Source organism: Sciurus carolinensis, chromosome 3 (genome assembly GCF_902686445.1).
Source record: "Sciurus carolinensis chromosome 3, mSciCar1.2, whole genome shotgun sequence".
Classification (NCBI taxonomy): domain Eukaryota; kingdom Metazoa; phylum Chordata; class Mammalia; order Rodentia; family Sciuridae; genus Sciurus; species Sciurus carolinensis.
Window position 1 is genome coordinate 1,302,157 of NC_062215.1, and position 13,542 is coordinate 1,315,698.

Sequence of the window (13,542 nt, forward strand, 5' to 3'; positions counted from 1 at the left end):
TTTTGTGAGGGGTGTTGGGTGTGAAGAGCAAGGTATGACTGCGTTGCCCTCTTGTAAAGCAGTGACCTTTCCCCTAGGTCTGTCTGCACGTTGAGCTGGGCAGATGGTGTGCGGGCCGCTGATCAGAGGGCTGAGGTGAAAGGGGAGTTGGGGGCTGCACTGGACAAATAGGAGGAGCTGCCTCAGGCCTGGGCGAGCACAGTGCTGACTGCATTCTCGGGTGTGGATTCACACAGGCACGTGTGTATGTGTTACCACTTCTAAAATAAAGTGGTGTGGCTGGGGATACAGCTCAGTTGTTAGAGTCCTTGCCTCACAAGCACAAGGCCTGGGTTTAATCCCCAGCACCACAAAAAGAATAAAATAAATAAATAACGTGGTATGGGAAATTCATTACAGAGTTTCTGCTGCTGATCTTCCTGACGACAAGAAGCACGAAGAGAATTGCTGTCTCTTACTGTTAGAAACCTTGTGATGTGGGAGTTTGGGACAGTGGCATTTGCGTTTTGAAGGAGTCAGAGTTCGCTCTTCCAGGGTGAAGTGTGCAGCTGGGTGGCGTACAGGACGACTTCCACTTTTTGTCTTTTGAACAGGCATGGCGATCTGTTGTTCTTGTTTCCCTCGAGCCTTGCTGGACCCTCATCTGAAATGGAGACGTCGACCCCACCAGGGTTAAAAGCCTTTGGAGCCCCCAACGTGGTGGAGGATGAGATCGATCAGTACCTCAGCAAGCAGGATGGGAAGATTTACAGAAGCCGAGACCCTCAGCTGTAAGTGCTCTGTGGGGTTCCCAGCCCTGTCTCCGACTCCAGCCCATGGTCTTGCTGAGTCATTAAAGGAAATGCTGTCTGGTGTGAGTGTCTGGTAAAGACAGGGAAGATTTGAGTTTGACCATGTATTTTCAGATTAAATTTATTATTATTTTTTAAATTTTTTTTAGATGTTGATAGACCTTTATTTTACTCATTTATTTTTATGTGGTGCTGAGAATCGAATCCAATGCCTCGCACATGCTAGGCAAGTTCTCTACCACTGAGTCACAACCCCAGCCCTTGAGATTCAATTTCACTTCATATTATCTTTTTAGTGTTTCATCAGTTGAAACCTCAGAATATGTTCCATGTAAAATGTTTTAAATGTTTGAGAGATTTAAAGGTGTCCAGGGGTGGGTGGGGGTGATCCTGTGACCCTTTGCAATAGAGATGTGAACAGTCCAAGTGACTGAGGGAAGGATGTCTGCCAGGGACAGCAGCGGCCTTGGTGGTGTGTGCCTGTGGGTGCTTTCCAGCCTCGGGAGAGCACCCCACTTGCAGAGGGTGCCACTCTGTGAATGTATACTTTCCCAGGGTTATGTAAAATGCTGATGCATGTGTACATTGCTTTAGAATTTTTGTGATTCTTTTAAAAGAAACCATTAACAAACTTCTAAGTTTATATTCAGTGATATACAGTTATCTGAGTGAAGGCTGTTTGTCTCTGCTGTGGAGTCTTTGAATGCCTCACTCTGTAAATGTGGTAGGGTGCTGACTCTGAGATATTGGGATTCCAGATGCTGCGTTAGCAGCTTTTGTGTCTTATGTGAGAAAGCCACAAATGCTGCTCAGTTGCAGTTGACCTGGAGCTGCGGGTGCCCGTGGCCCCGGCCAGCATGCCCTTTCCAGCTTTCCTTTCCAGCGCTCACTCCCTCAGGATCTGGGCCCTCATGGCTTTGTTTAGGATCTTTTAGCATATGCATATGGAGTGTGTTAATTCTGACCTGTCATCAGTAAGAACGTGCTGTCGGGAGGCACTGAGGCCTCCTCCATTCTGAGATGCAGAGCTCATACGCATCCAGATTCCTGACCCCGTTAGTGGAATTTGGCTTTGCCCCTGGGGGACAGTTTGGCTGTGCCAGCCACTTCATCACCGCCTCCTAAACAAGCACGTCTCTGCTTCGTGTTACGCATGTTGAGCTTCTGAGGTCTCTGACTGGAAATGTCCAGAGCCATGCATCCTTTGTGTTTTTCCAAATGTGCATGAAGTGGGTGTTTTACCAACTTGGGTTAATGCACCACTCTTAGGGTTTTTGCCATATCTGTGTAGTATTAGTTTTTTTATTATTAACATTTTAAAAATTTAAGTTGGCTTTAAATCCTTTCATTTGTGTGTGTGTGCTCACGCACATGCGTGTGTCCTGGGGATTCCAAGCATTACTTTGATTTTTCGTTAGTGCTGTTTTAAGTGGTTAATATCCATGAAATCACAGATTTGATGTGCTGGTCAATTTTTTCTAAAAGCACATAAAAATAAATAGTAAACTATTAAAAATATTCATGTGCCACCTAAAGTAATTCCTCCTGGGTGGGGCAACACTTTATTAATGTGAAGAATGTTGGGAGGCACTAACAGCAAGTAACCTGCATGTTACTGTGCCTTTCTTCTGCCTGTTTTCCTCAGATGCCGCCATGGCCCCCTGGGGAAGTGTGTGCACTGCGTCCCCCTGGAGGTGAGTATGCAGAGAGAATTGCCAGCTGACCACTGACGACAGTGCTGTCCAAGCAGTTTGAGTTTTTGCACTCGGGTGTTGTGGTTAGAAGGACATATCTATTACTGTCTTAGTCCTGCTGTGCCTGCTTGAACAGGCAACACAAAGAGCCTGTATTTATGGGAGTGACCTTTGTGGTGGATTATGAATGACCAACGCATTTGTGTTGCTTTGATGAAGGGGCAGCAGGCATAGGAGCTCCTGGACTGTCCTTTTAAAATCTGACATAGAGCTGGCTGTCGGTTTGTGCTTGTCAGTGTTTTGATTTACCATGTCGTGAATCTCACGTCTCCGTTGTGTCCTGGTGAGATTGAGAGTTACCATGATAATGCTGACTGGTGATGTTAGAGACACTGAACTCAGGGCAGCAAGGCCAGCCTGCAGCCCCTCTGGCTTCATCTCATGGTTGTCTTCTTGTTCCTCTGGTGGTGTGGGATCAAACCCAGGGCTTCAGCATCCTACCACTGAACTACCTCCCCAGCCCCCTTGGGGCTTTTCATTTCGCAAAACTCTCCTGAAACTTATTTGACTTAAAAGCATTTTGTGTGCCAGGTGTAATCCCAGCAGCCTGGGAGGCTGAGGCAGAAGGATCACGAGTTCATTGCCAGCCTCAGCAACAGCAGGGCACTATGCATCTCAGTGAGACCTTGTCTCTAAATAAAATATGAAATAGGGCTGGGGGTGTGGCTCAGTCATTGAATGCCCCTGAGTTCAATTCCCAGTACCCACCCCCCCAAAAAAAAAAGCATTTTGTATTTTATATTTATTTTTAATTTTTTTTTTTTTTTTTTTTTTTTTTTTTTTTTTAATTCCACTGTACTACTGAGCTACACCCCCAGCCCCTTTATTTTTTGAATCAGGGTCTCTAAGTAACCCAGGCTGACCTTGAACTTGTGATTGTCCTGCCTCTGCCTCCTGAGTTGCTGGGAGTACAGGCTGGCACTCCCATGCCTGGTGCATTTGTGTTTTAGTAAGCTTTTATTTTACTTTATTTTTTAGTTTTGTAGTTCTGGGGTTTGAACCCAGTGCCTTACACACGCTAGCAAGTGCTCTACCTCTAGGCTATATGCCCGCCCCTAGAAAAGATGACTAGCACACAAAGAAAAGCTTGGACCAGCTCCTGTCTACCTTGGACCTGACTGCAGAGGCTTGCTGCCCCTTCTGCCCCCACGTGCATGTGCCCTTGCCTCCCCTGGCAGGCGTGTGACTGCTTGCTTCCTGTGTTTCGGCAGCCATTTGACGAGGACTACCTGAACCACCTGGAGCCCCCTGTGAAGCACATGTCCTTCCACGCCTACATTCGCAAGTTGAAGGGCGGGGCCGACAAGTAAGCAGCCACTGTGGCCCTGGCTCACACGTTCTTTGCTGTGTCTCTCCAAGTGTGGCCTATAGCCAGCGGGTGTGGGAATGAGAATCAGGCAGGGCACAAGCCATGGGACTGCTGAATTTTGTTGATTCTAGAAATGGGCGTGAAGAGTCCGATAGCCTTCTACTTGCCCACTGTGCTCAGAGCACAGACACCTGGCTGCGGATGGATCCTGCCACTGACCTTGCTATGTGCACAGCACCCTGGGGGTTTGAGTGTGTGGTGGAGGTGGCCTGTTGTGCCTGTGGGCCTGAGTCGTCTTCTGTTTTTCAGAGAGATGACTTCCCTATGAGAGTCTCAGCTCATCTGTATCAGGCCATCAGCCTTTTCCCCGGGGTCCTCTGTCAGCTTCATTTTCAGACCTGTAGCAGTTGTGGTCCACAGTCTTGGTCAGGTGGGCAGAATGGGCAGCCTTCTCTCATCTCCTGAGTTTGGGCAGCAGCAGCGGTCAGAAAGGGATAAACTGAGAGCATTTTGATTTCTTTTAGCCTACATCGAGTGCTCAATTGTGCAGCTCCCTCTGTACACTCTGTACGCCACAGCAGGGTGCAGTGGACCGCAAGGATAGCTTTGTCATTCCTGTCAATGTGACATGAGGGCATGGTAGCTAAACCCAAGTCAGCAACATTTGTGAAGAATATTCCATTCTCCTGATTGTAGCTTTTCTCTGACAACCTGCTGACATCCTAAAATGACTTTTTAAAAGTGTTAGGCCAGAAAATAAAATCCACCACAAACATACTTTGCCTGTCAGTGGGAAAGCCATGGGGCTCCCTCTGCTGGGCTCTGGGTGGAGAGTCACTGTGGTGAGTGGAGCTGCTCAGCCTTTGTCTGTCAGAGTCATGGGCTCGCCCATAATGCTGCCCAGCTGCTAAGTCATCAGGCTTGTGCTTGTGGTAGTAGGGAGATCGGCGAGCAGGTGATGTGTATGTTACCTAGCAATTCCTCAAGGTGAATGTATTTGAGAAATTGTGAACACCAGTTGGTGCGGTGGCACATCTGAGGTAGGAGGCCAACCTGAGTAACTTAGGGAAATCCTATCTCAAAACAAAACATAAAAGATCTGGGGTTGTAACTGAGTGACAGAGTGCCCTGCCACTGGGTTCAATCCCCAGTACCATACACAAAAAGAATACTAAAAATGTAGTTTTTATTTGCTTAAGAAAACATCACACTGTACCTGTGAAATGCATGTATAACTTTTTGTCAGTTATATCTCTGTAAAGCTGGGAGGGGAAAGAAGGAAAAGAATTATTAGACCATGGTGTGAATGAGAAGACAGTCCTCACACAGATTCACCCAAAGTTTGGGGCAGTCTAGAACCTCTCACTGACAAGTAACTAACAGCAGTTTTTTTCCCTCCCCAACTAAAAGCAGTGTGAAGGTGTTGTACCCTAATCGGGCTTTTCCTGAGTCAGAATTTTTTACAGATGTGTAAATACTGGGCTGATAACATCCCGCCTGTTAATAAATTGATGGAACTGCTTCTGAGTGGCACTGGTTTGATCAACAGCGACTTGGCTGTGTTCTTGAAAGCCTCAGGGATGTTGAGTAGATCTTTGAATGAACGTGCACTTCTGCAGGAAGAGAGCTGTGGTCTCCGTGTAGGACAAGCTGGGCTTAGGAACTTGCACTAGAGTGGTGGTGGCTCGTCCCTGCATGCTTGTCCCCTGGGAACGCTGCCCAGGAGGTGAGAATAAGCTGGCTCACGTGCCATCCTCGTCTGCCAGACTTCACCACCAGCAGCTTAACTGAGTCACTCTCCTTCAGGGGGAAGTTCGTTGCCCTTGAAAACATCAGCTGCAAGATCAAGTCCGGGTGTGAGGGACACCTCCCGTGGCCCAACGGCATCTGTACCAAGTGCCAGCCCAGTGCCATCACGCTGAACAGGCAGGTGAGATGGCTTGTGTTCCTGAGCTTGATTTTCGTGACTGAGATGTGGATGTTCCCTGGGAGAGGGTGTTAGGTGTGGCAGATCCTCAGGCATTGTTGATTTGTCAATCAGCCTTCTTGTGGGAGTCATGTGCTGAGGATGTCATCTGTAGAACTTCTAGCTCGTGGCATTGGTGCACAAACTTCATTCTGTGTTTTGTTGGCTCCCGTAGTGGTGGAATGTTTTGGAAATTTTGGTAAATGCTCAGTGACTTTGCCTCTAAAGCACCTGTTCCATGGAGGTGTGGGTGCTGGTGCGGGAGCCTTCCTGAGACGGAGCAGGGCACCTGTGCAGTTGGCTCAGGAATGTTGTTGGCCTTGTAACTCGGCACAGTGCCCTGAGAGCAGCCGCTACATCTGTCCCCTACCACCCTGCCCACGCCGAGCCCCTCACAGAGGGCTATGCCTCCTGACTCTAGAAACCACCCTCCTTTACTCCCTCTTGAAAACCAATTTTTACTTTTTGCTCTAGAGATTGTTAAAATCTCCTTTTTAGGTGAAATCTTGGTGAGATAAATTTGAATTTATTGAATTTATTGACTGATAGCCGCCGCCGCACTCCCCACCCCTTGCCCAAGTCCTTAAAACTTGGGGTTTGTTTTTTAAAGAACTAGGGAAAAAACACTTTGGGATGGTTTGATTTAAAAAAAACAGTTGGTTTTTGGTGGAATGTTTTACTTTAGCCCCTTGTTAATTCTATAGAAGTACAGGCACGTGGACAACATCATGTTTGAGAACCACACCGTTGCTGACCGCTTTCTTGACTTCTGGAGGAAGACAGGGAACCAGCACTTTGGGTACTTGTATGGACGGTACACGGAGCACAAGGATATTCCCCTGGGCATCAGGGCCGAGGTGGCTGCAATCTATGAACCTCCTCAGGTACAGTGTGCAGGGTTGCAGTCCCCAAGGCTGGGCTTGTGTCAGTGCTGTGGACGACGCTTCCCAGAGCTGGCGACTGGCTCCATGTGCTTTGTCACTGGTGCTCCCTGCCTCTTCATGCACTCCCTTGCGCACAGGCTCCATCATCTGAATTACTGGAGAGCAAGGTCACTTGAGTTTCCTCCGTGGTGGGTACTCTGATGGGCGAGTGTGGTATTGACTAGGCAGGTGGAGCCAATCACAGTGCTTCACCTGCCACTGCGATCCAGGTTTGCAGTTGCTGCAGCTCTTCTCTCTGATTCTGTCTCACCTCTGTGCAGTGTGGCCATCCTCTGAGTGATAGGGACCCATTTCACAGGGACCAAAATCACTGAAAAATTACCACCAAGATAGGGCTGCAAAGGATTTGAGATTTTATTAAGCAAAAGTTGGAAACAAAATAAAAACCATTTGCACAGTTGAAGAGTCAGGTTTACAAAATGGTGTATTCCTCTTCACCTGGTTCTGTCTCTCTCTCTCTTATTTTTTTTAATTTTTTGCCTCTTATTTTTAAAGGCTTTTTGGCCTGACTTCTAAAGTTTGAACTCCCCCCGCCCCCGCCCTGTTGTACTGGGGATTGAAGCGAGAGGTGCTCTAACACTGAGCTGCATCTACAACTCATGTTGTTTTGAGACAGAGCCTCAAGAGATTGCCCAGACAACTTGCCAACGTCCAACCTGCCGTGTCCCGCCTGTTTCCGAGTCTCCGCGATTACAGGCGTGCGCCCTGCCCCCAGCTGCATTTGACTTTTTAATGTAGGCAGGTGTGCAGGCCTGCAGACTTGTGCTGCGCCCCCTTGGTTTCTCTGTGTGTACCCTCTCCTGCCTGCTGTTCTCACCTCACTCCTTGCCAGCCTGCCTCTTAAGCTGGGGAAGATGTCTGGCAGTCACTGCTGGGATGAGTGTTTCAAGGTCTGCAGATGGGACCTGGAGCTGCAGAGGGTGTATTTCCTGTGGTGTGTCTGCTGCTCTGTGGGCCAGACTGACCCTCTGACTTGGTCTTGGCTGTGGGACTGAATGTCATCCTCACAGGATTGGTGTGTGCATGTTCCAGTGCTGGTGCAGGGATGAATGCCACCATACAGCTGTAGTCTTGTCTGTCAGCAGAATCCATCTCCAGCAGAACTGCTTTTCAAAAGTGACTTCGTTCTCTTATGAAGGGGCTTTTCAGACAGCATAGACAGCTTTCCTACATCCTGAACACGTTTGACTCAGAACTTGGTGGCACTCCCACCTTAAGACCACACCAGGTTTCAGCACATCACAGCCTCAGGACAGAAGGCCTAGAAAGGGAATGGACTGTGTTCTTCAGTGGCTATACATCTCCAGCAGGGAGGAGACAAGCATGCCTGTGATCCCCTAGGACAGCAGTGGAGGTGCTCTCTTTAAGCCCTGTCCTCTGACTCCATCTTCTCCCTGTGATTCCCATAGATCGGTACACAGAACAGCCTGGAGCTCCTTGAAGACCCGAAAGCCGAGGTGGTTGATGAGATCGCTGCCAAGCTTGGCCTGAGGAAGGTACAGGGCCTTCTATCAACGAGGTGGCCTTTGGGGGTGCTCATGCCCTCTACTGGGGACATCTAGGTGGGTGGGGTGGCCAGGTCTGGTCTGGGACAGAGTGCCCCCACCCACTTAGGGTCAGGTGCAGTCTTGACCCATTTGAAAGATCACTTGTGTTCATTGGGTACTGGTAGCTTGTGTGATCCTCTCACCTAGAATGAGGTGGGAATATTTCTTTGAACTTGAAAGTGTGACCCCAACACAGGAGCCATCTTCAATCTTGTCAGCCACACTGCCTGGGGACTGCTGGGCGGGAGCTGCACAGCCCTACTGCGTGTGCCTCTGAGGAGCTCCTGTCCCACACAGCGTGGCTATCCTCATCCTCACACTCCTTGTCCATCAGCAGACTTCCTGCTTGCGACTCAGGCGTTTGAGCCTAGAGTCCGCTCAGTTTCCAGGACAGTTAGAGGGCAGAATGGGACTTTTCCAGAGTCTATTGATGGTTTGGCTTAATCCTTGATAAGGTTCCCAGGAGAGTGGCATTTGCAGACACTGAGCTGAATTTGTGGTCATCTTGGAAGTTCAGTCTTAGTAGCTGTGTCAGTGTTACCCTTTATCCCTAGTCACCTTGGACAGAGAGAGAAAATCTGTGGATTATTTTATTTTATCTTTCTACAAATAAAGGGGGAAGAGTGAAAATGTGATCTAAAGAAAATGTGGGTCACAGGGCACTTATGTCCTACAGTTAACAATGGGAGGGGGCTGGGGAGATAGCTCAGTCGGTAGAGTGCTTGCCTTGTAAGCACAAGGCCCTGAGTTCGATCCCCAGCACCCCCCCAAAAAAAAAAAAAACAATGGGAGTCAATTTCTCAATGTAGGGTTAGAGTTCAGTTCAAATCCTGGAAGTTTCTTCTGTTTTAAAGAGAAACCGGTCCTATGAGTTGGCTTGTGCTTGCTGTAACATTTGTTGATAACCTCATGGTAGGAGAAAGTCTCAGAGTTAAGTGCCTTTCTCAGAACACATTCTTCCCTCAATAGCCTCCATTGATTTTAGCTGCTTTATTTGCTGCCTGGTTACTTGATCTCTGTGTCTTCATTGCTGTTGCTTGGGCTGTTTTGGGGCATTCTAATGATGGTGACAGTCCCTGGGGACTCCCAAGAGTGGAGGTGGTCACTGTTCCTGGCCTCTGGTGCTGCTCAGACAACTTCCCACAGGCTTGCGACCCAGGAGGCCAAGGTGGGCCTAGATTAGAACAGGCAGGTGCTGTTGCTATAGGACTTGCAGGAACTGTACCCTGCCCGAACTCTGGGACTGACCTTTTGGGCTTCCCAGTGGCAGATTTCCAGATGCTATGCCGGCAGATGCCCCTGCTGGACCTGTCCTGGTGCTCTGGGCACATGAGTGCAGTACCCATCATGGTGCCCTCTAGTTCTTTCCAGGACGACCTTGTCCTTTGCTCACCTCTCAGAGGTGTCTAGCCCCAGAAGCTGCACAGTGCTTCTCATTGTCTGCTCTGGAGCTTGGCCTCTGTTCCACCCCATCCTGTTGGTCTCATTCACATTGGGTTCTTGCTCAGTGTTGAGCACAGTTGGTGCTGAGCGTAACACCCACCCGCTTTTTTTTTTTTTTTTTTGTGGTTCTGGATCAAACTTGGGGCATGTGCTCACTCTGCCACTGAGTTATGCCCTCAGCCTAGCAGAACTTTTTTAACAGATAAAGAAGTGAGCGCTGCATTTGCCCAACCAGCAGCACCAGAGGAGGTGACCAGTTTCTGCTGAGTGGGTTGTGAAAACTGTGGTGTGGCTTGGTAACTTGACTGGGGAGTGGTTCATAGGGTTGACTCCGGGTGGAGGAAGGACAGCTACTGACCCAAGACCCCTCAAGTTCGCTGGGTGGGACTGGGGACCTGTTGTTGTCTGTGGCATGGAGACCTTTTAAGACACTTTGCTGTTCTGTTAAGGTTGGCTGGATATTCACAGACCTCGTCTCGGAAGATACCAGAAAGGGTACAGTCCGATACAGTCGGAATAAGGTGAGGAGACAGGGATGTTGGCTTTCCTCAGAGCTCTGTGCAGGCGGTGCTGACTTGCATCTCAGGGTCTCTGAATAGCTCCTGTGAGCTTCTAGGTCAAGTAGTTTTCAACGTGACCTTCTCGGTAAATCAAGGCTGGTCTGTGGACTCTGACCCATAGGGCCAAACCCACTAGTTATACAGACCTTTCGGGATGGGTTCTAGTGCCTCTGACTTTCCTGGTAGTTTTGAAGGAATCAAAGTGGCTAGGATTCATGGGTGTGTGTCACTATGGTTTTGGAGACATATAGTTTTTAGCATTTATTATTTCCTAAAGAATAAACAACTTATTTTAACATGATGCTGTAAGATTTGGCATGCCGCTCCTCTCATTTTAGGACACTTACTTCCTGAGCTCAGAAGAGTGCATCACTGCAGGAGACTTCCAGAATAAACACCCCAACGCCTGCCGGCTCTCTCCGGATGGGCACTTCGGGTCCAAATTTGTGACTGCAGTGGCCACAGGTGTGGATGGGACAGAGTCATGTCGTGAGCGTTACTGCCCTGGTAACATGTTTCGTCCCTCTCTCCAGCTGCTTTTCATCCCTAACTTAGTTGTCACAGGGTTCTTGATAGACCTGAGGGACATAGATTCCTCCTTTTGTTTCATGGTGACAATGCTGAACCTAGCAACAGCTTCTGCAGAACTGACAAAACTTTGGAACCTCAGCACAGCTTCCCCCCGTCCAGCACTCTCCTTACAAGTCCAGGTTTACTCTTGTTTGTTTTTGCAATGCTTGGAATGAACCCAGAGCCTTGCATGTGCGAGGCAAGTGTTCTACCACTGAGCTATATCCCCAACCCCTTTTATTTTCATTCTGAGACAGGGTCTCACAGTTTCCCAGGCCTCAGCCTTGTGAGTCACTGGGGTTACTGGTGCACCTTGCTCTTGGTCAGAACTCAGCACTAATCTTGATCCTGTGAAGACCTGGTCTCTGCCCTCAAAGAGACATGATAATCCAGTTTTCTTAGTAACTACCCTTTTCCTAGTTACGTAGATGCATCCTCATGTAACACACCAGCCCATGTGTCACGTAAGGAAAGAACTAAATCCAGTTTCCATTACTGTTGGACCCTTGTTTAGGAAGACGTGCACACTGCCAGAATTTGGTTATTTTGCATCACTGGGTGGAGCCCTGTGTTTTGCACATGGTAGTCCAGTGCTCCAGTGCTAAACTGCACCTCAGACCATCGCTGACAGAATTTTTAAGGTTTGCTGTATGTTAGCAAACTGCAGATCCTTGATTTAGGTTCCTTTGGATTGACAGGCACCTTTTCAAAAGTGAATGAGGAGTGAGCAACACTGGCAGTAATGTCACATACATGGGGCACCACAGTGCATGCCTGTAAAACCATCAATTTGGGAATTTGAGACAGACAGAAGAATTGCAAGTTTGAGGCCAACTTAAGGAACTTGCTGAGACCCTGTCTCAAAAAATAAAAAGGCCTGGAGATGTGACTCAGTGGTTAAGCATCTCTGAGTTCAATGCCCAGTATCACAAAAAAAAAGTCCCACACACATGAATTTTCTAAATTGTTGCTGTGGTCAAGTGCAGAAGGGGAGGGTTGAGGTTTTGGGCTAGGATTGAAGGAGACGAAAGACCCACAGGGAGTTCTTTCTCATGGGAGGGACGCTGGTAACTGCTGAACAGAGAGTGAAGGCATGGCCAGATTCAGCTGGCTGCCCTTGAAGAAGGGAAGGAAGGTACTGCCTCTGTCCCTGCCTCCTATCGCCCTGCTCTCAGGTCCATGCTTTGGTTCAGTGGCAGAGGCCGGTAGTTCTCACACTTGCCAGACTTAGCCTCACTTTTTTTTTTTTTTTTTTTTTTTTAAATATTTTTTTAGTTGTAGATGGACATAATAGCTTTATTTTTATGTGGTGCTGAGGATCGAACCCAGTGTCTCACACATGCCAGGCAAGCATTCTATACCATTGAGTCACAATCCTAGCCTATCACTATTTTTTCTAGGCTAAGGTCTACCTTTCTATGTATGTATTTTTCTCAGCCTCCCTTTCTAGAATGTTCTGTGACACCCTTTGCTCTGCACATGTACACTTCATGGGCAGCATAGCCTGCCTATACAGAGCTTGGTGAGCAAGCAGTGACACCTGACTGTAATGTAAGGGAGACCCAAGAGGACAGGTTACGGGAGGGCCACCCGCCAGTGTCAGTGCCTGGGAGGTATGGCGAGGTCCACACAGAGGCACTGGTGCTGCCCTTGGTGTGCTGCTCTGCCCCAGAGGAGCAGCGTGTCCTTCCCTCAGCTGGCACAGTACTAGAGCCCTGGAGAATTAAGTGGGTGAAACCGTGTGTTTTGGTGCTTCTTTATAAAATAGTGTTGAGTTCAGTCTCAGATCATGATAATAAGGCTTTCTGCCTGCTTACAGGGGACACTGAAGGTCATATGAATAGAACATCTTGCTGTGTGGGATACCCCCGTGCCTGGCAAGATGCCTGGCATCTTTGCTCCAACCCACACAGCTTGTGTGGACAGGCTGGCGGTACCCCACTAGTGAGAACCAGAAACACCTCAGAGGCCTCCAGGGCTGCCACTGTCGCTGGGAACTTGTTGTTTGGGTTCTCAGGAGCTCCCGTGATGACCCAGCTCTTGTAATTACTGTTCTCTTGGAAAATTGTCCTATGGGCCAAAGGAACTGGTCCTTTTTTTTTTTTTTTTTTTTTTCGGTACTGGGGTTTGAAGCGAGGGGCACTTAACCACTGAGCCACAACCTCAGCCCTTTTTTGTATTTTATTTAGAGACAGGGTCTCATTGAGTTGCTCAGGGACTTCCTGAGTTGCTGAGGCTGGCTTTGAACTTGGAATCCTCGAGCTACCTCAGCCTCCAGAGATGCTGGGATTACAGGCATGTGCCACCACACCTGGCAGGAACTGTTCCTTTTTTAAAGTTATGGTTTCCAGATTGGGGTCTGCCACCTTCATTCATAGAGTCCACCTCTTGTTGAGAGTTTGGAAACTATATAGCTAGATCACCCATGAAGTTTTTGCTTCAGGAGTTGGCGCTTACAGAACGTTCTGGAACTATGGGCCAATGACTTGTCTCAGTCACAGCGAACTCTACAGGCAGGATTTTTCTGCATCTGGGTGCTGCTTGCTCTCTTTTGGGCTGTGGTGTCACCTACTCTCAGGGGCGTGGCTGCCTGTGGCACTGCACATCCTCCCTAAGGTGTGCTCTTCCCCTGCTTTCCCACCATTGGCCAGAGGGCTA

The 13,542-nt window shown here is 48.5% G+C and overlaps 1 protein-coding gene across 2 annotated transcripts in view; it reads left to right on the top strand.

The window, feature by feature from the left end:
• Nploc4 (NPL4 homolog, ubiquitin recognition factor) overlaps positions 1-13,542 on the top strand; it is a 49,601-nt gene that overhangs the window by 13,528 nt on the left and 22,531 nt on the right. The window contains exons 4-11 of one of the 2 annotated variants that reach the window (XM_047544298.1): positions 594-770; positions 2,437-2,485; positions 3,757-3,851; positions 5,661-5,784; positions 6,525-6,704; positions 8,174-8,260; positions 10,204-10,275; positions 10,653-10,779. In XM_047544298.1, coding sequence (XP_047400254.1) covers positions 594-770; positions 2,437-2,485; positions 3,757-3,851; positions 5,661-5,784; positions 6,525-6,704; positions 8,174-8,260; positions 10,204-10,275; positions 10,653-10,779 — 911 coding nt within the window. The remainder of the gene's footprint in view (positions 1-593; positions 771-2,436; positions 2,486-3,756; positions 3,852-5,660; positions 5,785-6,524; positions 6,705-8,173; positions 8,261-10,203; positions 10,276-10,652; positions 10,780-13,542) is intronic. The other variant, XM_047544299.1, reaches the window with a different exon arrangement.